This window comes from Electrophorus electricus, chromosome 3 (assembly GCF_013358815.1).
Source record: "Electrophorus electricus isolate fEleEle1 chromosome 3, fEleEle1.pri, whole genome shotgun sequence".
Classification (NCBI taxonomy): domain Eukaryota; kingdom Metazoa; phylum Chordata; class Actinopteri; order Gymnotiformes; family Gymnotidae; genus Electrophorus; species Electrophorus electricus.
The window spans coordinates 22,817,160-22,839,223 of NC_049537.1; the positions used below are offsets into that span (position 1 = coordinate 22,817,160).

At 43.2% G+C, this 22,064-nt stretch overlaps 3 protein-coding genes across 4 annotated transcripts in view; 1 reads left to right on the plus strand and 2 right to left on the minus strand.

Moving 5' to 3' along the window:
- Positions 1-5,565, plus strand: part of ino80 (INO80 complex ATPase subunit) — a 33,282-nt gene extending 27,717 nt beyond the window's left edge. For both annotated transcript variants that reach the window (XM_026998703.2, XM_026998712.2), the window contains exons 31-37: positions 300-458; positions 959-1,061; positions 1,429-1,517; positions 1,619-1,780; positions 2,120-2,279; positions 3,423-3,641; positions 4,039-5,565. In XM_026998703.2, the coding sequence (XP_026854504.2) occupies positions 300-458; positions 959-1,061; positions 1,429-1,517; positions 1,619-1,780; positions 2,120-2,279; positions 3,423-3,641; positions 4,039-4,238 (1,092 nt within the window). In that variant the 3' untranslated portion in view covers positions 4,239-5,565. The remainder of the gene's footprint in view (positions 1-299; positions 459-958; positions 1,062-1,428; positions 1,518-1,618; positions 1,781-2,119; positions 2,280-3,422; positions 3,642-4,038) is intronic.
- A 942-nt stretch (positions 5,566-6,507) lies between these two features.
- Positions 6,508-8,329, minus strand: chac1 (ChaC, cation transport regulator homolog 1 (E. coli)). The gene is made up of 3 exons (XM_026997921.2): positions 7,608-8,329; positions 7,464-7,499; positions 6,508-7,341 (listed from the first exon to the last, which is right to left on the minus strand). The coding sequence occupies exons 1-3, from the start codon at positions 7,776-7,778 to the stop codon at positions 6,937-6,939; spliced, it is 612 nt and encodes a 203-aa protein (XP_026853722.1). The 5' UTR covers positions 7,779-8,329; the 3' UTR covers positions 6,508-6,936.
- Positions 8,330-13,275: 4,946 nt separating this feature from the next.
- dll4 (delta-like 4 (Drosophila)) lies at positions 13,276-21,368 on the minus strand. The gene is made up of 11 exons (XM_026999697.2): positions 20,912-21,368; positions 20,515-20,772; positions 20,098-20,155; positions 19,215-19,478; positions 17,805-17,865; positions 17,160-17,290; positions 16,639-16,808; positions 16,178-16,397; positions 15,044-15,770; positions 14,515-14,623; positions 13,276-14,348 (listed from the first exon to the last, which is right to left on the minus strand). Exons 1-11 carry the CDS (start codon positions 20,963-20,965, stop codon positions 14,343-14,345), a joined length of 2,058 nt encoding a protein of 685 aa, XP_026855498.2. The 5' UTR covers positions 20,966-21,368; the 3' UTR covers positions 13,276-14,342.
- Positions 21,369-22,064: the final 696 nt, after the last annotated feature.

Here is a 22,064-nt window from a genome sequence, read left to right on the forward strand (position 1 = left end):
AGCACAGCAATTGCTGCAATCATTATATTGTTTCTCTAACCTGTCCAGGAAGATTTCCACCACACAAAATAGCAGCAGCAGCAGCATCCAAATATGCGTCTTGTTGTACGCGTGCTCCTAAATCAAAATTCCATTCACACTTTTATAAAAGAAAGAGAAAATGTGAGCGTTTACACTGTAGATCTCCCCCCCCCCCCCCCCCAAAAAAAAAGAACAAGGTAGTGTATAGAAGCAGCTTACGTGAGGCAGTTTGTCAGAGGATGTGTGTGGTGAGCACGCTGTTGTGTGTGCCGGTGCAGGTGATTTTCTACGACAGTGACTGGAACCCTACCGTGGACCAGCAGGCCATGGACAGAGCTCACAGGCTAGGCCAGACCAAGCAGGTCACAGTCTACCGCCTCATATGTAAGGGCACTATTGAGGAGCGTATCCTGCAGAGAGCCAAGGAGAAGAGTGAGGTACCTACACACCCCGCTCTAATTAAGCCTTTCTCACACATCTCTTGTCTGCCAAGTATGTCTGAAGAATGCCTTAAAATTGTATTGAATTTATTTTAAATCATACCATTGTCGTTTTACAATTGTAGTGTATTTATGATTGATTTGCCATTGGAATGTTGTAGTTCAATGTCTGACACTGTAATTACAGATTAGTTACTACTGATGTAATCGCTGGTAGTTATTTAAACAGTTTGTAAAACTGATTTGTCACTTTGTCATCACACCGGTCTGTATGGAAAATCTATAGTGCCTGAACTTTGTGGGAAGTGATTTGCATTATTGTATTTAGGGGAATAAATCACATTAAAAGCTATCTGTAATCAGTGATTACAAAATCCAGAATTCAGGGTCTGGGGTTGAATACCTGCTATACAGACTAACACTTGAGCATCACCCTGAGTGAAAGGTTCACCTGAGTGTTATTTTGGCTAATCACTGTCCTGCTTCCTGGGTCTCAGATTCAAAGAATGGTGATCTCAGGTGGCAACTTCAAACCCGACACGCTTAAGCCCAAGGAGGTGGTCAGTCTGCTGCTGGATGACGAGGAGTTGGAGAAGAAACGTGAGTTGATGTTCTGATAAAGGAGCGCAGTGAGGGGGTGGGGGAAGGCGTGTGGCTTCCAGTGATCACAGGCGAAAGGCACGTTAGTTTATTTGTTTAACCCACATTTCAACCTGCCTCTTCCTGTGCTTTCAGATTACAAAAACGCTCTGCTTCTGACTCAGAATGTTACAACAATGGCTAGGTTGTTGAACTCTAATTCATCTGACTACCCGACCCCTCATCACCTCTGCTCGTGTCCTGTCTAGTTCCTGTTGCATGCATTTGTTCTACGAGGTCGTGCTGATGCTGATAGGTTGATTGGCTCTGTTCTGATTGGCTTTCTCTCTGCCCGTGGTTTTGGTGATCGGCCCGTGTTGGCAAGCAGTGCGCCTGAGGCAGGAGGAGAAACGGCAGCAGGAGGAGAGCAGCAAGGTGAAGGAGCGCAAGAGGAAACGGGAGAAGTACGCTGAGAAGGTAACGTTCTCCACCAGTGCACGCTTGCATCACCAAGACGTCCTGCAGGTCGTGCTCTTACAACGCCCCCCCCCCCCCCCCCCGCGCTTCTCTCTGCGCAGCGGAAAAAGGAGGACGATGTAGAGGGGAAAAGGAGGAAGGAGGGAGGGACCCTGGTCATCCCCTATGCCCCCTCCGCCGACAACTCCAACCTGTCGGCAGACGGCGAGGACTCGTTCATCAGCGTGGACATGGACTCGGCCATGCCCAGCCCCTTCAGCGAGGTGCGGTGCTCCGGGGATGAGAGCTGACTGGGTGCCTGGTACAGCCTGTGGTGCTCTGTGGGGGGCGCTCATGAGGGGGTGCAGTTTGAACAGTTAATTGGAATTTTGCTGTTTTGTCATGGCAACTGAACTATTTATCCAAACCAAGAGTAAAGTGAATTTACTCTCCAGTGCTGAGCTGTGTAGTGTGTTCATGTGTGCAAATATGGTCCAGTCTGGCACTTGATCACTCAGGCCCTCACACACTCCTGTGTCCACCATGGCTTTCAAAATCCTCACTCTTCCCTTCCTGGCGTCCTCTCCCGTCCTCCACGTCGCGGCATGTGTGTGTCTCCGCAGATCTCCCTGAGCAGCGAGCTGCAGGCAGGCTCCCTCCCGGCCGACGAGAGCAGCAGTGACATGCTGGTGATCGTGGATGAGCCGGCGTCCTCTGCCCCGCAGTCGCGTGCCACCAACTCGCCCGCCTCTGGCACCGGCTCCGTGTCGGACAACATGAACGGTGGGTGAGAACGCGGGCGACGCCTGCACGCTGATCAAACCGCTCCTGGGCACGCTTCTCTTAAAATACCAACATTTTGTCCCATCTGGGTCTTCATTTTGTTAAACAAAGCCAACTTGGTGTTCACCCGTATAAACAGAAATCAGTGATGATGTGCCGTGAATAAGGCATAACGAATAACGATTGTTATCATTAATGCAGAGTGTGCGAGAGAATGAGAGACACTGACAGCAAGTCCTGTGGCTCGTGCTGTGAATATTAAATGTCCATGGTGTCTGAGAGTTAACGGCCGAATATAAAGGGCCCCATGGCCTTACAGAGACCAAAAAAGCTATAAAAAAGCTTTAAAAAGCTAAGTAAACACGAGGGTTGTCAAAGCAATATAAAACCATTCTCTGCTGTGGTTTTCAGAGGAACTCTTTGGACTGTTTTTCCCACAGACCTTGTCCTTGATTTGTATGTTTGACACTACATCCAGTCTGCTAGCTAACAGTCCCACTGGTGTACCGTCTCACACTTGTGGAAGGACTCTGCCAAGCCTGCTCGATTTGCTGTAGAGCCGCTCTGTTCTTTCGTCTCTCTCACATGTTCGATGCGCCACGTGGTTGCAATCAAGTACCATATAAACATGACGGCTCTAGGCTGGATTCGCTCTCTCACCAGCTGGGGTTGCCTTGGCACCCATAAGGATTAGAGGGCAGGAAAAGGAGAGGGAGAGAAAGAAACCTGCCCGTTAAGTTCCTAAAAAGTCACTGGAAGGCAAGAAGCCTTTCGTAAAATGATCACTCTGGCAGAATTGCCTCAAGCCTGCTGGGTTTGGCTCATTGCTGTAAAAAAAAAAAAAGCTGAGCTGGGCCAGGTGTGTAGGCGTGGTTCAGTTTTGGGGGCCAGGCAGATAGATGGTATTTGGGTTTTGGGTCCAAAGGTGGGGTTTAGTTTCTGGGGCCAAGTAGATCTATTGCATTTAGGTTTTAGGACCAGGCTGGTAGATTGCATTGGGGTTTTGGGCCCAGGCTGGTAGATGGCATTTGGGTTTTGGGGCCAGGCAGGTAGATGGTGTTGGGGTTTTGGGGCCAGGCAGGTAGATGGCGTTGGGGTTTTAGGGCCAGGCTTTCCAGTGAAACTCACGCTATGTTCCTTCAGGCGTTTCTTCTCAAGACACAGCCAGCCCAGGCAGAGGGAGGTCCGGCCGGAGCCGTGGACGGCCCAAAGGTTCTGGAGGGGCGGGGAAGTGCTCAGGCCGGAAGGGCCGCGGGAGGAAGTCAACAGCAGGCAGTGCAGCAGCCATGGCTGGAGCAATGGCAGGGGCAGCGGCCGCCTCAGCTGCTGCGTATGCTGCGTATGGCTACAGTGTGTCCAAAGGTGGGTTCTGTGTGCACGTACACACACACTCATACTTATAATGTTTGTGCATTATCCTATAATTATGCCATTAAAGGTGCATGCTAGCAATCTGCTGCTGTTTAAAGGTACTCTAGGTACACAGCTCAATGATTTAGGTACATGCCAATCACCATAAAATAGGTCCCTCAAATTGTCTTCTCATTCCTTATAGGTAATGCTTACAAAGGTACCAGAAGTTTGAATTGGCCTTTTATATGCCATCTTTAATATGCATTGTTAAACATATTCCAGTCTGTGACCACCCCTGCATTAAATGAATAGTCATAGACGTTCTTTTGAATACTTCCTCATGCCTTTCAGCACTGGTTTATCTGAGCAGTACACAGAGCCTTGTGTTGTTTGACTCTTCTCTCAGGTATTGCTGCTTCTGGCCCATTGCAGCCTTCTCTGGCCCGCTCCTCAGCTGCCACCTTCATCCCTGTGGGTGCCTCTTCCTCCCAGGCTAAAGGGGGCACCATGGGCCCCAGCTCGCAGATGCTGGCACATGGCAGCTCACACATCCATCACACTCCCTCCAAGAGAGGCAAAGGTCCAAGCAGTCATGGGGGGCGGTAGCAGTGTGTGTGGAGAGGCTTGTTTTGTGCTTCTAGCTTGGCCAGTAATGTTTGTCTTGGGGCAGGGCTCCCCACATTTTAAGGGGATTCCTACCCAACCCAAAACATTTCACCAGCCCTGCTGTCACTGTGAACCTTTGCTTCGTTTCCCTGGTATTTAGCAGTGGTCTTAACCCCATAGATCAAAGAGGAGAATCTTATTTGGGGAAGACTGGAAATGGCAAGAATGCTTGAAATTTGAGGTAAAATGCAAATTCCTGTTTATTTCAAAAAGTTTGTTTGTTAAATATATTTGTTTTGTGAAGGACAAAATATTTTTGAGTACTATGAGTAAGAAACAACCAATAGCCGTAACACATGAAATATTACGTGCACTGTGAGGTAGTAAAACAGCATCAGATGTTCTTGAGAACCCCTGCAAAACTCCATCATGCACTGAACAAAGGGCTGCCTAACATGCTCTCCCCTTTCTGGAATAGCAGTAAATTCAGTCACTCTCCCAGTTAACCTTCGGTATAAGTAAACAACTTGCTCTCCCATCCAGTTTCAACAGTCTTGACATTAAAACAGGTGCTGGTGTTTTAGTGAGTAATAGTAGAATATGGATTCAAAACTTTGCTCCTCTACTTGCACTTAATCTGATCCCAGTTATGAAGGGCATTGTGCAGTGGAGCATGCAAATTGCAGAGCTGTAGGGTAAAATTTATTTCAGCCCCTCGAACCGAAGAAGATAAGACGTTTATTATGGACAGCTACATGGATTGTGTTCCAGGTTCAAAATTAGCTATATAAAATGCCAAACAGCCTTCTTTTTGTAAAGTTATTTGCTGCAAATTAGATTTTGCCATTAAATACTAATATATATTTTGACCTGAAAGGAGAAAGAGTTCCAGGTATTTTGTAGGGAGTGAAAAAAGTGGAGGGGAGCACTGCTTGAAAATATCACTACTCTGCTTGCTGTGGGGTCAGTTCTGACTTCAACTTCTCTGATGGATGTAAAATGTATCATAGCTTAAGTTAAAAGTTGGTAATTTATGAAATTTGTGCTACCTGTATATTGTATTGAAGCCATTTATTTTTTAAAAGATAAACATGTTGAAAGTTCGTAATTTTTGTGGGATCAGTGATTTTTGGGGATTATTTTGTCTCTAAATGTGGTAAAATTGTCCAGTGTTTGTAAATAATGCAGTGGATATTGCTCAGAGCCCTCCATATTTCCCATAATGCTTGTCTATTTTTATAGGTCACTGTGTACATACTGGTGAGAGAAAAGTGGTCATTTTACTAACTTGGAATAAATCCAAAATAAAAATCAAAATAATTTCAAATGCATTTGTCCAATTTTTTAAATCACCGTTTGTCTTTAGAATGGCTGGGGAAGCAGTTAACTATAATTAATAAAGCTAATTTGCATGTTATAAAATCTCCTCAGGTGAAAGTTTTGACTGTCAGCAACACCAAATTAACTAGACAAATTCAATATGGTCACATACATAAGTCCACAATGGATAGTTAATGCTAGGTTTGTCCTATAGCACATTCATTATGAGGGCCACTTTTTATTTTTAGAACTTTCAAAATTAATGTATATGCTAAAAATAGTAAAATTAAAAAAGATTAAATGGTATATCAAAACTGACAGTGTCATTCTATAATTCCATGCTCACATTTGTTATGATTAAGACAGGTAAGATATCATACTGACTGAAATAGGTGCAATTTTATTTCTCTGTGACATACAGAATCATTTTAATAGAATGTACGGAAGAGATCACAAAGATGAAAGGGTTTTTTTGCACTTGTACTCCAGTTTCCTGACAAGAGTTGTCAGTAATGGCCTGAACAGTGTGAGGATTTGCCCTAATGCGTGCAGGTTCATAGCAAAGACAAGACTCCTGGCTTTATCTGCATTGTCTCTGCTTCCTGCTCCTTCGGAGCAAAGCACTGTAAACACAGGTCTTCCAAGTGCAGTGTGTTCCTTGCTCCAATTGGCATAACCCTGGATGTTTGTGCATACAGGAGGCAGTCATAGCCAAAATACCTGCCAAGTTAGGCAGCTGTATGGAAACAAGAAAGCTAGGCAGTGGTGCACTATTGCAAATGCATCTCACTTGCTCACCTGATGTTTTTAATGTACAGGTGCCATTGGGAATAATAACCAACAATTTTTTTTTTTCCTCCAGTTAAAAGCTACCAAAAATATCACAAAGAACCTAAAACATTCAACTGGAATATCAAAAGAGGTCACAATAATTAAACACTCTAGATAGTTATCATTTACATATTTTATTTAAGGACACCATTGAGTGACAACTAAGGAACCTTTTACAACAAAGGACTCAAAGGGAATTTAACAGATTAGGATGGCCGAGTCATCTTTGGAGTGCAAATCAAATGAGAACCGCATTAAGAAATCTGTTGCCAACTCACTATGCATGCAATGGAATTATGCAGATTCTCAAGATCTTTTTTTTATGCAACAGATCCTTTTATCTTGCTCCATAGACATCTTATGTAGTAGAGACCTAAGAAACATGGACAGTGAACAGCACACTAGTTACAAAAATTAAAAAAGGACCTCACTTTTCTCTTAGTACAGTAAGACACATTAATGCATTTGTAGTGCATGGGATGCAATCAGCATAAACACAGAAGCATGTTATTGAGTCAGACCGAATGTTGGCAGCCTGTTCCAAGCTTTACAGAGCAGGTACAGGTAGCGGAGCCACCAACAGTATGGGCCTAATGATGGCCAGGCAAGCTCCTTCGATGGAGAACAGGTGGGGGTCATCCACATCTGGGCAGCTCTGCCTCATGAAGTCAGCCAGGCGAAGCAGGTACTCCATGTTGTGGCCCGTCTTCCCCTTGGACACAGATATCTGGGCAGCGATCTCCTCCACACTGGCAGGCCCGAGGTAAATCGGGTTGTCAGCTGTAGCGATGTAAACCAGGGCCTGGACGGGCACCTGGTTCTCATCGCGTGGCATGAAATCGACAACTCGTGTAACATAGCCTCCATGCACCGCCTCCCTGACATTCAGGTACTTGAGAGATTCTTGTACTTGAGGACCAGTCACCTCAAAGGCTACACCCCAGGTGCAGGCCTGTGTAGGAGGCAATTAAAATATCTTACTTACTACTACTAACGCAAACCCTGACATTTACTCAATTAACTGTGCTATATCTGAATCTCCATTATGTAAAACAAACTGTAAATTCCACTTACGTCTTCCTCCTCAATGAGCGTCACCACTCTTCCGGGCTGCCATGACGACAGAAAAATGAGGTTTCAGCATGACATCAGAGTTCAAATGCACTCAAAGACAGGCATTATTTTAAACTATAAAGTCATCACTAAACATCAACTCACCGTTTCATCATTTCCACGATGGAAGTTATCCCCGTGCCAGAAGCGTCTTTTATAGCCCTGAATATACCCGACCTTGCTCCTCCTGTACTTGAAATCGGGTTTCCAAACCAGCGAACCGTACCCGAAAATCCAGAGGCTGTTTTTGCCAGCGACTATGTCTTGAGGCTTCATTACGAGAGATTAGAAACCTTCTCTGGTCGTTCACAATAACTGACGTTCACAATAACTGGTGGAATAACTCGACGTAAAACAGCTAGCTCTAGCTGGCTGGCTCAAAAGCTAGCCAGCTAACTCCCTAGCGTTAGCTTCCTTCGGTCAAGGAGGAGAGGTATCGGCTGGCTCACCGCTATACCGCGGACGGTATTGGAGCCCAACTGCTTGGCAGTCGTGAAGATGGAGTTTCGCAAACCGTTTTTCTTTGCCTGGTGCATGCCGACGCATTAGTGTTGCCGCATAATGCCTTAAAATGCCATTCCGCCTTTTCGGCTCGAGCGAAGTCAAAACCTAAACGAAAATCGCCTGGCAGGCTAGCGCACTAGCCGCCCTATGTAGAGTTCTTAAAGAAAAGAAAAGCCGTTAGATACTTGACTGTTTAGTAATGACGACGTTAAGAACCAATTATCGATACTGTCCTGGCTAGCTAACAAGCTAGCTTTATTATTAACCACCTCTAGTTAGATACTCTGCCTGGCCGGGTGATGAAATGAAGGTCGGACTGACGGCTACATATATGCTGTAGTTGTCCATGGGAGTACGTCATTACGCCCAAATTCTGTGCCAATGACAGATTAGAAAAGGTGGGCTGTAATTCCTCTTGTCCAATCACAATTTTTCAGATGTGCAACGACCCTGATTACATCATGATTCGAACATTTCATTGGGCAAGAAGTGTAGCTTGAGCCTGCATTCTAGATTATTTTATTGGTTAAAGAACTATCAATCATATTTGCTCCGTATGCTTATTCGTCAAAAGAACGTCTATTTAAAATATTTGCATCATCTGTACTACGGGAAGGCTGATGCAACTTGTCAGAAGCATTTCATGTAAACACTCCTAGAACACCAGTAGGTTTGATTAGGTATTAAATCAAGTATTTTTGGAATAAGAAAAAGGAAAAGAAAGAAAGAATATAATTTTATGATCGAATTATGATTTTAGGATGATACCTTATGAGAGAGAGAGAGAGAGAGAGAGAGAGAGAGCGAGAGAGAGAGAGAGAGAGAGAGATTATAAATATTAAAAAGATGTTAACTAAATATTTTGGCTTTGGCCTAGACTAGTATCGCTTCCCAAGAGTGAGCTGATAAAGCCATAGCTACCTGATGTATAGTAAAGAATTTCTTCCTTACAATTTAGTACTTTCCTTATTCAGGTGCTTGGTTCAGTACATGCAAGGCTTGATAACCTCTTGATGAATTTGTTTGTTGGAGAAGGAAATACCGACAGTATTTCCAATCCGATTCCCATTGAAGCGCCATGGGTTTTTTTTTTTTTTTGTTTTGTTTTGTTTTTTTGCTTTATCTGCACTTCTGGTGATCCCTGAATTGAGTGACCAAGAACACTGAATTAAATAAAGTTTAGGGTTTCCTTTAAGGTTCATGGTAGCTTTGTGTTTAAGGTACTGTTGGGCCCCTGAGCAAAGCTCTTAACCCTCAATTGCTCAAGTTGTACTCAGTCGTAATTGTAAGTTGCTTTGGATAAAAGCGTCATGTAAATAAAGTTTATTTATCTTTGGTTTCAAACTGAGAATGAGACTATTGAAAGATCATGTATTGTTTTCTGATTGTTTTGTGGTGTAGGGTGTCTGACATTTTAAAATTTTGTTTTATGTCTACCACTTAAAATGGTCTTTTGAATTGTTGAATTGAACAGAACTGAACTGAATACCTAGTACAGGGCTGCTGTGACCTGGGATGTACCAAAATGTAGACTGTGGACTGGGTTAGGAGACCCTGCTCTAAGAACAGGGGCTGGAAAGCACAGTCTGAGTAAGACTGAAGCCAGTTGTTCATTTGTTGCATCACTGTAATTCACATCTTAAGATTCTGCCAACATCTCTGGGTTTCTCCAAGGACCAAACTTCCCGCATCACCATCATTGCCCTGTACTCTGCTATTGGTGACTCTGGCTAAATATGTTCAGTTCTCTGAAAACATGGCATCATTAAGTCTATTACATGTGCATGCATGGTGGCCTGATACATTTGCAGAATGCACTAGCCCTATGGGTAATTAACCCTTATGTTAAAAAGCCTACTACATATAGTCATAGGTGAACTACTGAGAAACACCCAAGTTTAACAGGGCAAAATCTGAAGATTAGAACCTTAGATCCCCAAGGTTTTACCTCTGTCTCTGACCCTTTCTTTTTTTTCATGTGAACTTTCCCCTAATTTGGCCTACTTCAGGTTTTGCTAAACAAAGTACCCCACCCCCACCTCTCCCAACACTTCCTTATGTTTTTAGTCCAGGGTCCCCTTTCCTCTTAAGTTAAAATAGGATTATCTATAAATAGAGGCATTAGCTGGTATCATAAGATACAAGCGAATGTAAGCTCCTTAAAAGTCTACGTGATGCACGAGCTTTCTCTGCCTGCTGAAAGGCTGGGTGGTGTTTCTCCCATGGTTGTACCTTTCAAGGAACAGCCTGTTTACTCACTCTCCACCAGTAACCTTAGGCCTCGACATTCAAGGCTGCTGTGTGCCCTTGTGTACACAGTAAACGTGGCACGGGAAAAAAGCCTACGTGCGGATTCCACAGAATGGTTTTCATTTCTTTATTTACATTTCAGTCCAAGCCATGTGAACATGATTGATAGGTGTGGTGTGCTTTACATGACCAGGTTTTACATGAACACTCTAAAAAATAAATAAAAAATGAAATAAAAAGAAAGAAAAGTAAAAATATCCCTTTCAAAAATCAACCAAACTGAAGAATGGGCTCCATGGGGTGTACTGGTCCTGGGCTAGGGGATTTGCTCCCAGAGTAATCTGTGAATAAACACAAAATAAAAGTGAGAAGCACTAGAAACACAAGACAGCTAACACATTATTTCTTTCATTGATTCATATGAAAAAGAATTGTAACAGGACATAGGATTTTAGAGAGTTCGAATCCAAATGGAAGAAGCTCGTTTAATCTCTGCCCAAAACCTATTCAAATCCGATAAACCAAAGCTTGTATCACAGTAATAAATGATCATCAGTGAGCCGACGACACCTTCAGTAAGTCTCTCAGTGAGCATCTTACTGACCCCTAGTGTTAATTAATAGTAACTGCAGATTGGAGGATGCCTGGTTTGAATCAGTTGACAGTCATTTTTAATTGTGAGTCATTTGAAGTAATTTGACCTGAAAACCTGTGTGCTGTATTTAAAAACCTTGCAGTGATGGTGACCATTTCCAACTCAGCTTTGCTGTAGACCTATTTTTGTCTGCTCGTAATGCATTGAATAAGACAAGTGTAATTGTGCAAGTGTCAGACTGACCTTTGTTTGCTACAGCACTTATACACAATATGTATATATATATAGGAACTGGAAATAAAATAACAATATTCTTAATTTGATATGACCTCCTTTTTGTTTGTTATGAATTGGTGTCCTGAAATCTGTGATATCCACGCAAACCTGGAGCACAGAAAAAAAAGATGCGTGAGAAAAGCGTTTGGCTAGTGCCGGCATGTTCTGCATTTTTTAATCAGAAAGGAAGCAGGAAATGATGTCACTAGGTCACAAACAGGATGCTGTGATTATAACACAATGAGAATGCCTGGCCATGTGATGGAGACCCAGAGGCCAAAGAGTGTGGCACACACATACATACACACTCTCTCTCTCACTCATTCTCCTGAACAGGGTTAGGGAACAGGTTTCAGTGGAAGGCTCATGACTAATTGCTGTGATAACGAGTGTGTTTTACACTCAGGCTGCTAAAGGAAGCGCTCTCCTAACCTTGTGAAATGTGTGTGTTTCAATCTGGGCATCCTTTTCGCTCAGACACATGATAAGACATGACTGGCTAACACTGACTGACACTATGTATATAATACAGGCCAGCAGTTTGGAAACAACAGCACCCTTGTCAAAATAAACATGACATTTATATTTGCGCAACAGCATAATATATTTATTCACACAACAAAATGGTTTCAACTGATCGTTGATTTGTTTTGTAAATTTTGTATTCTTCAAAATATCCTTTATTGGCTTCAGCTCCAGTCTGACATATTTTAAATATCTCCCCATAATATTTCAGCTACAGTCTGACATAGTTGAAGAATACCCTCATAAAGTTTCTGTAAGTATGTAATTGGAGTGGCATTCTAAGCCTTTATGTTCTTCCAGAAGTCATTTCTGACAGTTAGCTCCTGCTGTTCTCACTGAATGGTCATGTTAGTTTCATTAGCGATGTGAATGGTAAAATTCTTTTGACTGTGTGGGTCAGGCGATTTTCCATTGCTGTTTGTTCCTGTTTAAAACGTTCTAAAAGGTTTTAAAGCAACGTTTGGATCATTACTCTCCTGTTGTGTAGTGAGGTACAGTCCAAATATTCTCAGTCCAGAGAATCACTTGCTTGCTTCCATATTCTTGGTCTGTCCATACTCGTATGTGTCTGCGAGAGAGACTACTGTGGAGCATCGTCTGTAGTTATCTTTGTTACCTTAATGCTTTCTAATATGCCCTCTCTTGCATGTGTCCTGTGAGGGCTGACATTGACCCAGGTGATGATTTAAAGGGCAGGACTGGTCTGCTTCTGTGAGTCTTGGCCAGAGAGGTGAGCTTGTCACTGGCTTGACACTGAGTCTTACAATGTGGTTAACTGTCCCATATCGCCGACTCTGGGATTTCTCTTTAGTGATTTCAAAATATCTCATTTATTTTTCACCAAGTCTCAGCTTAGGTCAAGGCCAAAGTTGGCTGAGTACATAATGACCAACGTAAATGACAGATGACATTTTGACCCTTCCTCCCTTAAGTGGAGACCCCAGGTGACCCTGTTTTGACTGTATTGAAAAGTGGCAATAAATAATACTGCTTCTCGCAGCAGACTGCTCCAACTGGTCAGTTGGACGTCTAGAAAGCCTGTAGCCTTTTCCTCTTTGCTGAAGGAATATGGTGCCAATGGGATCTGCCTACCCTTTTGTTTTGGTTTATTGCGGGTGGGGGCAGCAGCAGAGGCAGAAGCACAGATCTCTCCTTTATCTCTGAAGGCGAGGACTGGCCGAGTAGCCTGGTGCCTGAAGCCCGTTCGTGTGTGAGCGCATGTGAGTGCGTGTGAGCACACGTGGGTGCGTGTGAGCGCCTTACTGCCACTCCGCACGCTATGTGCACGGCCACGTGGAAAGAGAGAGGGTGGCATATGCTGCTGTTTTTATAGCGACGCAGGGTCGCACCCTGGGGCATCTGTTTCGGCTTTTTGAGGAGGGGCCACTCCTATGGTGCGCACGCTCATCACCAGCTCAAGGGGCCTGTATCCGAGGCAACGGATTTGAATTTCAAGCCAATTTACAACTGAGGAAGTGTGTGTGTATGTGTGTGTTTGGGGTGCTGAGGGTGTTTTTTACAGGATTGTGAGGAGCTGCTAGATGGAGAGAAATCCAGATAATTGCAAAGCAGAAAATCCATGTTAGTATCTTAAATGTTTCCCAAAGCAAGCAAAATCATACGTCAAAGGAATTAACATTTTTATTCTTCAGATGTTTGGTTCTTATAAATATGCATTATATACAAAATAATAGTATAAAACATATAAAGAGCAGTGTGTCATAATTAAATTAACTCTGGACATAATCATTTTCTTAAAAATTACATTATTGGTCTCAAAATGAATGCTAGGCAGTCAGTGGTAAGCAGTCACGATTTCAGGTTTTTGTCCTTTCAGTCTTGTACTTGCGGGCCATATTGCATAAAAGAAGCCAGTGACACTTCCTCTTGGATGCCGGCACAGCTCGATATACTGCAATCCTGCTCTCCCCCCTGTTCTTTACACAAGCATTTTCCCTTCTTACAAACAATCCAAGAAAATGAACATCCTGTCCCATTCTTTTAAGGCTTTTTCGTGAATTTGGGCTGTATACAATCTTAGAACAACAGTCATTTTTGATATGATTGACATTTCTACATGTTTATTTTTTCAGACATTCATTTCTTCTCCTGATTGGGGTGGGCTGTCTTTGATTGCACCCCCCTCCCCCCCGCGCTCTCTTCTTGCATAGCTGGCAATGCTGGCTGAAGGGTTGGACGTCCCTGGCACCTTCTAACGATTAGTTGGCAGACAATGTGTCCATGATTATCACAAGAGAGTGAGAGAGGGTGAAGGAGAGTGAGTGGAGGGGGGAAGATAGAGAGAGACAGAGAGAGAGAGAGAAAGAGAGAGAGAGAGAACGCTCACTCTATGTGGGGGTGGGACCACTTCTCTCTGCCATAGACATTTTTTTTTCCTCTTGCAAGTCCATTTTTACTTACAGTTTGTGAGGGAAAAACATACCGTAGCAGGAGGGATAAAAAAACAAACTTTCCAGGTCTGTACACGTTTGTACACAAACACATGTCAACAGAACACCAACGTTGTGTTCAGTGAGCAGGCTTCTGCTCTCTCCAGTTTCTCAAGTTTCTCAGAGCAGCAGTGGATCTCACAAACTAATCATCTCCAGTCTCTCAGTCTTTGTAAACAATCCAGAAAGTTCTGCTTTGATTGTGTCTTCCTCACCCTATTCTTCACACCCTCCTGTCATTTATACCTGAGGAGAGAGCAATGAGAGAAGAACACGGGTTTGAGGCATGCTTTGATATGTACAGTGGGGTTGTTATATAAATAACAACAGTTACAGCACTTAACATGAAAATTACATTACCCACCACCATGGCCATTTTAAGGAATTATGGGTATTTCCTGTCCGTTCTTACCTCAGTTGCTATGACGCATTCACTTCTCTCCTCTGCTATTACAAACACAGACTGGTACATGGAGTCTCTTGGGGAACATATCGTTGATATCCTACACTCTGGCTTTTCACTGCACAAACAAATCACACACAGTGTTAAATCAGTGTAAAAGGATATGGGTCCCACAACCAACTGTGATCTATAAGTAGATGGACATTTACTGTTGGGATTCAAAATATTATGAGAGTTTTAATTTTCACCCCTTTAAAAGGCTTCTGATTGAGATCCCCTTTTAACTATATTAATCACATCAATGGAAACCAGACCAACTGCATAAATTACACACGTGAATAAGGATAGGGGCTGAAATGTGGATAGGGCTTTTGAGATTATACACATTTAAATTTAGACAGCTAGAAACCAAAACAGTGGGTAACAGAGGGTATCGTAGTATGGTAGAATTTATCTAAATTATGTCTTATATTCTACAGCAGCACAAGCTTTAATATAATTCTAACTGCCACCGTAACAGGCAAATCTCCTCTCTTACCTGTACATTCTACTCAGTGGTATTTTGTCTTCTAAACACTTTTCATAGTTGTGACTTTTGTCCTCTTGCGAAGGGGTCTCTTTGAAATCTTTCGTTGAGTTGTAGTCTAAGTGGTAGTTCTTGTGTATGTAATTGGATTTCTCTGACCCACAGTCTACCTCCAGTCCCACCCTCTTATTAGTGTTTTTCAGCTGCGAGGTGGGTATCAGGTTGTCCCTCTGTGCGTCTGACTGATTGTTCATGGTGTCCATGTGAGTCCTCTCGGTGCTGGCGTGCCTGTGGACCTGCCGCAGGGCGATGCCCACCATGCACAGGAGCACAAGCAGGGCCACCAGGCCCACAGCCAGAGAGACGGCCGCCCACTGGAAGCCGTCTTGGGGCTCGCTGGAGGCAGGCGCCATGGGCAGCGTGACGGCGAAGTACTCGCAGCGGGGCCCCGTGAAGCCAGCAGGACAGAAGCAGACGGGCGGGCCGCCTGGCATGGTGCCGCACGAGCCACCGTTGAGGCACAGCTGGGAGGGGCATGCGGCGGAGAGCTGGTGGCAGTTGCGGCCTCTGTAACCCGGTGGGCAGGAGCAGACATAGTCGCCCATGCGGTCATGGCAGGTGCCGCCGTTGACGCAGGGGTTGGATGCACAGTCGTTGATGTTGATCTCGCAGCGCGGGCCTGTGAAGCTGGCACGGCAGCTGCACATGTGTACACCTGCCAGCACCACACACGTGCCTCCTGCAGGAACATACAGGCATGCATCAATTACACATACACAAAATACACAAACGTGCCCTAATTGATCTTTAAATTCAATCGAAGAAGGGGTAACAGAGTGGATAATATTACTGGAGAACTGAAATAAATTCCACTTTAAATTCTACAAGCACCACCACAGTAACCTCTCTGCTTCCAGACTTTTCATATTACAGTAATAGTCACAAGCATAATGAAACACACTAGCATAATATGAACGTAATGAAATGTATGCTCATTAAAACATCAAGTTTGCTACCTACTGGGTAGAGATATAATCTGTCTAACTTCTGGAAAGCCCAGATAGCTCTAAGGACAATTGATAAGGAACAGCTAAGTCCTGCTGGTGTGTCTAGCCGAGTGGTTGGGTGAGATGGGGTGGGACGTACCATTGGTACAGGGCCAGGTTGTGCATTTGTCTACTCTCTTCTCACAGTTGAGCCCAGTGTAACCTCGGGGGCAGTCGCAGGAGTAGCTGCGGCCATTGTCACGCTCATGGCACTTGCCCCCATGAAAGCAGGGTCGGTCGGCACAGGTTAGCAGGCTGTGTTCACAGTATGTGCCCTCAAAGCCTGGCAGGCATGTACAGATGTAGCCATTATCCAGCTCCTATAGGCAGACAGAAGACACAGGCCTTTAGGGCACTATTCCATCCCTTTTTGTTCTGTTAAGCATTATACAAAACTGGATACAACATTTAGCCAATTTGACAAGGACATGGGAAACAAATGATAAGCATGTCATTTCAGTGCTGGCACAGTACATGCAGTTACAAACAGCAGTGCAAAGACATAAGAATGGTGTGCTGGTTTAGGATCAGAGCTGGTGACTGAGCAGAGGCCTGACTTACAGTGCAGTGTCCCTGGTTCTGGCAGGGGCTGCTGTCGCAGTGTCGCACCTCCAGCTCACAGTTGACTCCAGTGTACCCCGGTGGGCATGTGCATGTGTAGCTGCCCTGGCCAGTGTTCATGCACGTGGCTCCATTCATGCACGGCTTGTGGTGGGTGCAGAAGTTCAGATCTAGTGTCAAACGCCAACGACACCACTTAAAATAGGACCTACGTTCCACTTTCCACTTCAGAGTGTTTGTTTTGGCACAATTACAGTGCCTGGTGGTTACAATCCTAAATTGTCACTTCTTATCACCGACTGTAGGTGAATAACCATCTTGGCTTCTACCCCATTCCCACTGTAGCTGCTATACGATTCATCATCATGCAAAAAGCCTATATATACAGTGTTCAGTTTGAATTATAAAATTATACTCAATTATTTCATCACATTTTGCTCAGGTATCTTCAAATGTATTCAATAATATGTTCAGTTAGCTGTTAAACATCATTTGGGGAATAAGGCAGTGTTCAGGCTCACCTTGGTCACAGAAGAGCCCCCCCCAGCCTTCCTTGCAGTCGCACTGCCAGGGCAGCTGGCAGGTGCCATGCTTGCACACTGGGTGTTTCTTGCACTCTGTGCACAGTGTGCCCTGCCAACCCTCTCTGCAGCTGCAACACACAACATTTCCACATAAGCACACTGGGATTTTTAAAGTACCCATTTAAAAAATTCAAACTAAATTTGCTATAATTGTATGTTTATGTTAATCATCATAACCACATATTTACCAAATTACAGTTTTGCTGGATTATTCTCACTCACAACCAAATGGTGATTTGCAAATAAATTGTGTATCTAGCACCATGAGATAATCTTGGCTAAACTCCCATTGCGGGGATCTGTATTCTAAATAGGTCAGAAATGGCCAGTAGAGTGAAAATAAAATGACAGCATGAACACAGCCTGAGCTTGACACTCGAGGCGAAGAGACAGATTTCTGGTGTGAGGTCAGGACTAGAATCTCAGGCGTACTGGACATGCTGACAAGCAGCCATTATGCTATGGGAGTTTTACGAACATCTGATTCCCATTTAGTGTCCTGGCATTACACAGGGATGTTTGAGCAATAATAATTCATTCAAAAGTGTGTCACACACCCATTTTTCTGGACTGCGTACTTACACACACTCTCCGGGTTTAGAGCAGTTGCCGTTCGCCTCACTGCACCCCTGGAGGCAGATTGCTGCAACAACAAACAGACACTGCTGTTAGTACAGGGGCTCCAGTGGTGCCAGCATTTTCAGTACTAAATGGACTAAATAGATGGTTGCAAGCTCAGTCAACGAAGAGGCCAAAGGATTAGCTTTGAAAGTAAAGCCTAACTCAGATTGAGTTCACCAAGCAACATACTGCATAATCACACTCACAGAAACAGATTACACAAGGTACTACAAGTTATTTAAAAAATTATAATATTAAATAGTATTCAAAATATCATCTTGGTGAATTGAGGCTTATTAACATGACTGATGCTCCTAAGTATAAGTATTGCTGGGGTTTAGGTTTATTTTCAACAAGACACAAGACAACAACAACAACAACAAAACAAAACAAAAAAGCTTGACTAAAGCCTTCCCTGCTAGTACACACAATTTAGGAGAACCTGTTAAACTGGCCAACTGCTATGGAAGCAGGTTGATTTACTGTTGTTTGTGTTGGGCTGTATGTGACATTGATTTTGAGTTGGTATCTGACCCGTACTGAGCTGCTGGTTAGGCCAGAACAGATGCTCTATCTCAATAACGGACAGCTGCCCCTATTGTTGTATGTAGTCTGTGCGAACCATATTTGCAGCTGCTACGCTGCAGAGCAACAATGGGGACTACAATTTCGTGGCGCGTGGCGGATAATAATACCGCGATTAACCCGGCGCGTGCTTGCCTCCCCCTTGCCATGCCGCTCGCCTGGGATTAAATTACTAAGAACGCGCGTGGAGTATACACAAACCAGTATGTCAGTGTGATTGCCAGGCGATGTCTCGAAGAACTGTATCTCTGGTCATAGACTAGTTTCAAAAGAATTAGGTCGAATATGTGTGCAGTCCAGACAAATGCACATCTGTGAATAACTGGTAACTTGCAGAACATAAACTAAGCAAGACAACTAAACCTTTGGCAATCCAAATGGCTCGTGGAAGTGGCCTGGCACACCATTGTATGGATGCTAGCCAGACTACTGAAGCAGTGCGCGCCCAAAATTGGCAAGGACCTACAAAGATACCGCTGTTTAAACTTTGTCAAATGCCCCAAATAGATTAGCCTACATTTGTGAAAAACATCAGTTATTGTCAGGGTAAATGCTTGATATGAATAAAATGCAAAATAAATAAACTGGGTTTCCCTTTTCCGTTCTTTTGTTTTTTCTTTCTTTCTTTCTTTTTTAAAAGAAGACTCTTAGACGAACGATTTATATAAAAGGCTATTAAAAGCAGGGACCATGTTTGCACATGAGAAAACAACTGTTCTGTTTGATGACAGAAGGTGAAGCCTCAGTCGCCTTAAGGCCAGTGGATTGTGATCTCTGATTGCTTACGTTCTTCGCAGTATTCTCCCTTCCAGCCAGGGAGACAGGATAACTGCCCATCTGGGTTGCAGGTGTAGTGGCCAAAACGGTCGTCCCTGGGCGTGCATATTTTCGAACAACTGTCGCCGTAGTAATTTTCATTGCAGATGAACCGGTAAGAATACCTTAGCTCCGTCTGCTGCCTGGTTTGAACATCCTGAGACCACTCAGCCCCTACTTCCAACTCTCTTTGGATGGCAAAAGAACTAATCTGTAAATGGGGGTTGTCTGAGTCTAGGGAGAAAGAAAAACATACAGTCACATTTTAAGACCGTAGTTCGTGTTATCATTTAAGTTTTATTAGACACTATCGCAAAATATTAGTTTTTATTATATGCATTTTAAAAATAAATGTTAAACGTTTGGCCTTTTGTAATTTGGCTAACTGCCTTTTATTTCAGGGCACCTGAAATATATAGGGTAAAATTAATTTCCTTTTCCTTTAAGTAAAGCAAAACATTCCCATGCTATTATCCCATTCCAAAGGGCGGGACACAGAAAGGTGTAAAATACAGGAAAATGCAGTCGGATGGTTTTGGCAAGCGTTGGGTATTCTCACCAAAGTCCTCTGCGCTTTCCCACGCCAAAAATAAACCCCAGGAAGTTCAATTGTGTTCGAGTATGAGAACGTGAAGGTGTTTTGAAGCAAGAGGAAAGTGTCGTTTCTTATTGAAAAAAAATACTTCTATTAAAGTAAGCTTTTAATAGAAAAAATTAAAAAGACACATTAATTAAGGCAATCTACACTATAAATGAAAAAAGAAAAGAAAAAGAAAGATGCTTTGCGCACTACAAGGTATATGTATATATATTGTGGTGTTGCCCTCTAGTGGCTACAAATAGATCCACTTACCTACAGGTGGATTCCCAAGAGGTGAATACCAGGCCTCAATAATCAAAGAAAATGATCCCTGAGGGGTAAGAAAAATAGAACAATCTGTAATTACATCTTCAAAGAACACAAAATGACATATAGTAGCATATTAAAGAGCTAGTTTATATATGCACGAGTGGATCATCCGTAGGATACTACACGAACTTTCAGAATTTATGCCTTAAAGACAATGAAGTAAACAAAAGTGGAATAGAAATGATTTTGCGGTATTTTTCTCTGCCGTGAGTAAAATATTTTAATAGTTTATGAGTTTCGATTGGCTAATCTACATACTTGCTTTTGTCTTCTACAAACTGTTTTCATTTGTTGCCATCATCTTTTATGGACTTTTCAGTACATAAGTCTACTCTTAAAAGCAATTTCTCTGCGTCTTACCAGCCATCCAAAGTTCAGTGGCAGTCGAATCGGTGTACTGAGAGCGTCACCTCCAATTCTGAATGAATTTGTCCCAAGTACTGGTGTAATGGCATTTCCAAAGATACAATCACCTGGAGATACGACCGCTTGGTAGTTTTTAAGGCAAACTCGGAAGAACGTCCTGCAGTCAGGTTTGCACGAGTTTCCATTTGCAAGCAAACCTTTGAAATTTTTGAATTCGTGGAGGTCAAGTTCGAATACACCAGTTCCAAATATCTAAAGAGAAAAGATGACACGCATCACAACATTGCACTGCAATATCTGCATAACTACGACAGTGCTGTAGTTATTAGCTGATACTTTTCTGACTGTTGACAAGAACTAGTCTCCCCACCTAATACCTGCAATTATTTACCTGCGTTAAAAGCGTCGAGAAAAATGGGATGAATAAGGTGAACCAGGCTGCCATGCTTTCCGATGCTCGTGGGCAGCCGCGTCACCCACGGTTATATTCCCTAAAAACTCCTACTCCAAAATGTAAGGTTTCGATTAAAAAAAACAAAAACACAAAAGTACGAGAACGACAAAATATATTCCTCTGCACGTCAGCTTCGTTGAGTTCCCCTCGTCCTTCCCTCCTATGCGCAAAGGGCACATTCAAATTTCCAGGTTATCCAGAAAGGTGAAGGTTAAACGGAAGATCAATATCCAGTCTTTTCCCTCTTATCCTTTGCTTGTCCACCGTGCATGATCAGTATTCCACAATGATCTCCTTGATGTATGTCGTGTCAGTGGTAATGTCTTGTTTTGGTACTTTGTGCGTTAGGGTTGTAACGTCGGGTGTCCCAACGCTTCTCTTCTAAGTCGTGAATGAACTCTTACTTCTTGCGTCCCGGAGTATTTATACGGGCTTTGTGTCCGCGCTGCTCATTACATAAACTGTCCATCAGTAAACACCGCCCACTTTATTCAACTGCCCCTTTGCTAGAACAACAATGATATCCACGCTTAATACCCACCACCTCAGTGCCGACCACCAATTGAGAGCGGGTGATTATTAACAAAAATGACATATCTGCTGACATATTTATAACGGACGCATTTTAATACAAATCTTTCGTACAAATATTTAACACCGTTTTGGATAAATATCAGCGACAAACTCCTCACCTCGGAGGGAAAAAAAAACAAAACAAAACAAAAACTAGTCACTATACTTTCGTCAGTATGGTCCAGTCACTTGAATGAATGATTACATCATTAAATGTGTGCACGGCCACAGCGGGGTCACATCCCGACCTATAGTTTCGGTTTAATGCGAAATGAATTCACCCTTTCACGGTAAATAACGTGATTGAATTCTGATATAAAGCACTGGTACCGTGCGTACCATATAATAAGGTGTTAAATATTACCGATTAAAGATAAGATATGTTAGGCTACAGAAACAGTCTTATCTTAATATATTTACATTCAGAATTAATTACGATTTTATTTGCCTTACTAGATGTATGTTCTAATGAATGAAAGGATTGCAACGTATGCCTGAATAAAATAAAAATGGCTGA

Coding starts and splice junctions, on each gene's coding strand:
- chac1 (XM_026997921.2), bottom strand. CDS start 7,778: ATGAAGCCTCAAGACATAGTCGCTGGCAAAAACAGCCTCTGGATTTTC. Junction 7,500..7,607: donor ATCGTGGAAATGATGAAACG/GTGAGTTGATGT, acceptor TCGTCATGGCAG/CCCGGAAGAGTGGTGACGCT. Junction 7,342..7,463: donor CGCTCATTGAGGAGGAAGAC/GTAAGTGGAATT, acceptor CCTCCTACACAG/GCCTGCACCTGGGGTGTAGC.
- dll4 (XM_026999697.2), bottom strand. CDS start 20,965: ATGGCAGCCTGGTTCACCTTATTCATCCCATTTTTCTCGACGCTTTTA. Junction 20,773..20,911: donor TCTCGACGCTTTTAACGCAG/GTAAATAATTGC, acceptor TTTTCTCTTTAG/ATATTTGGAACTGGTGTATT. Junction 17,866..19,214: donor GGGAGAATACTGCGAAGAAC/GTAAGCAATCAG, acceptor TTGTTGTTGCAG/CAATCTGCCTCCAGGGGTGC.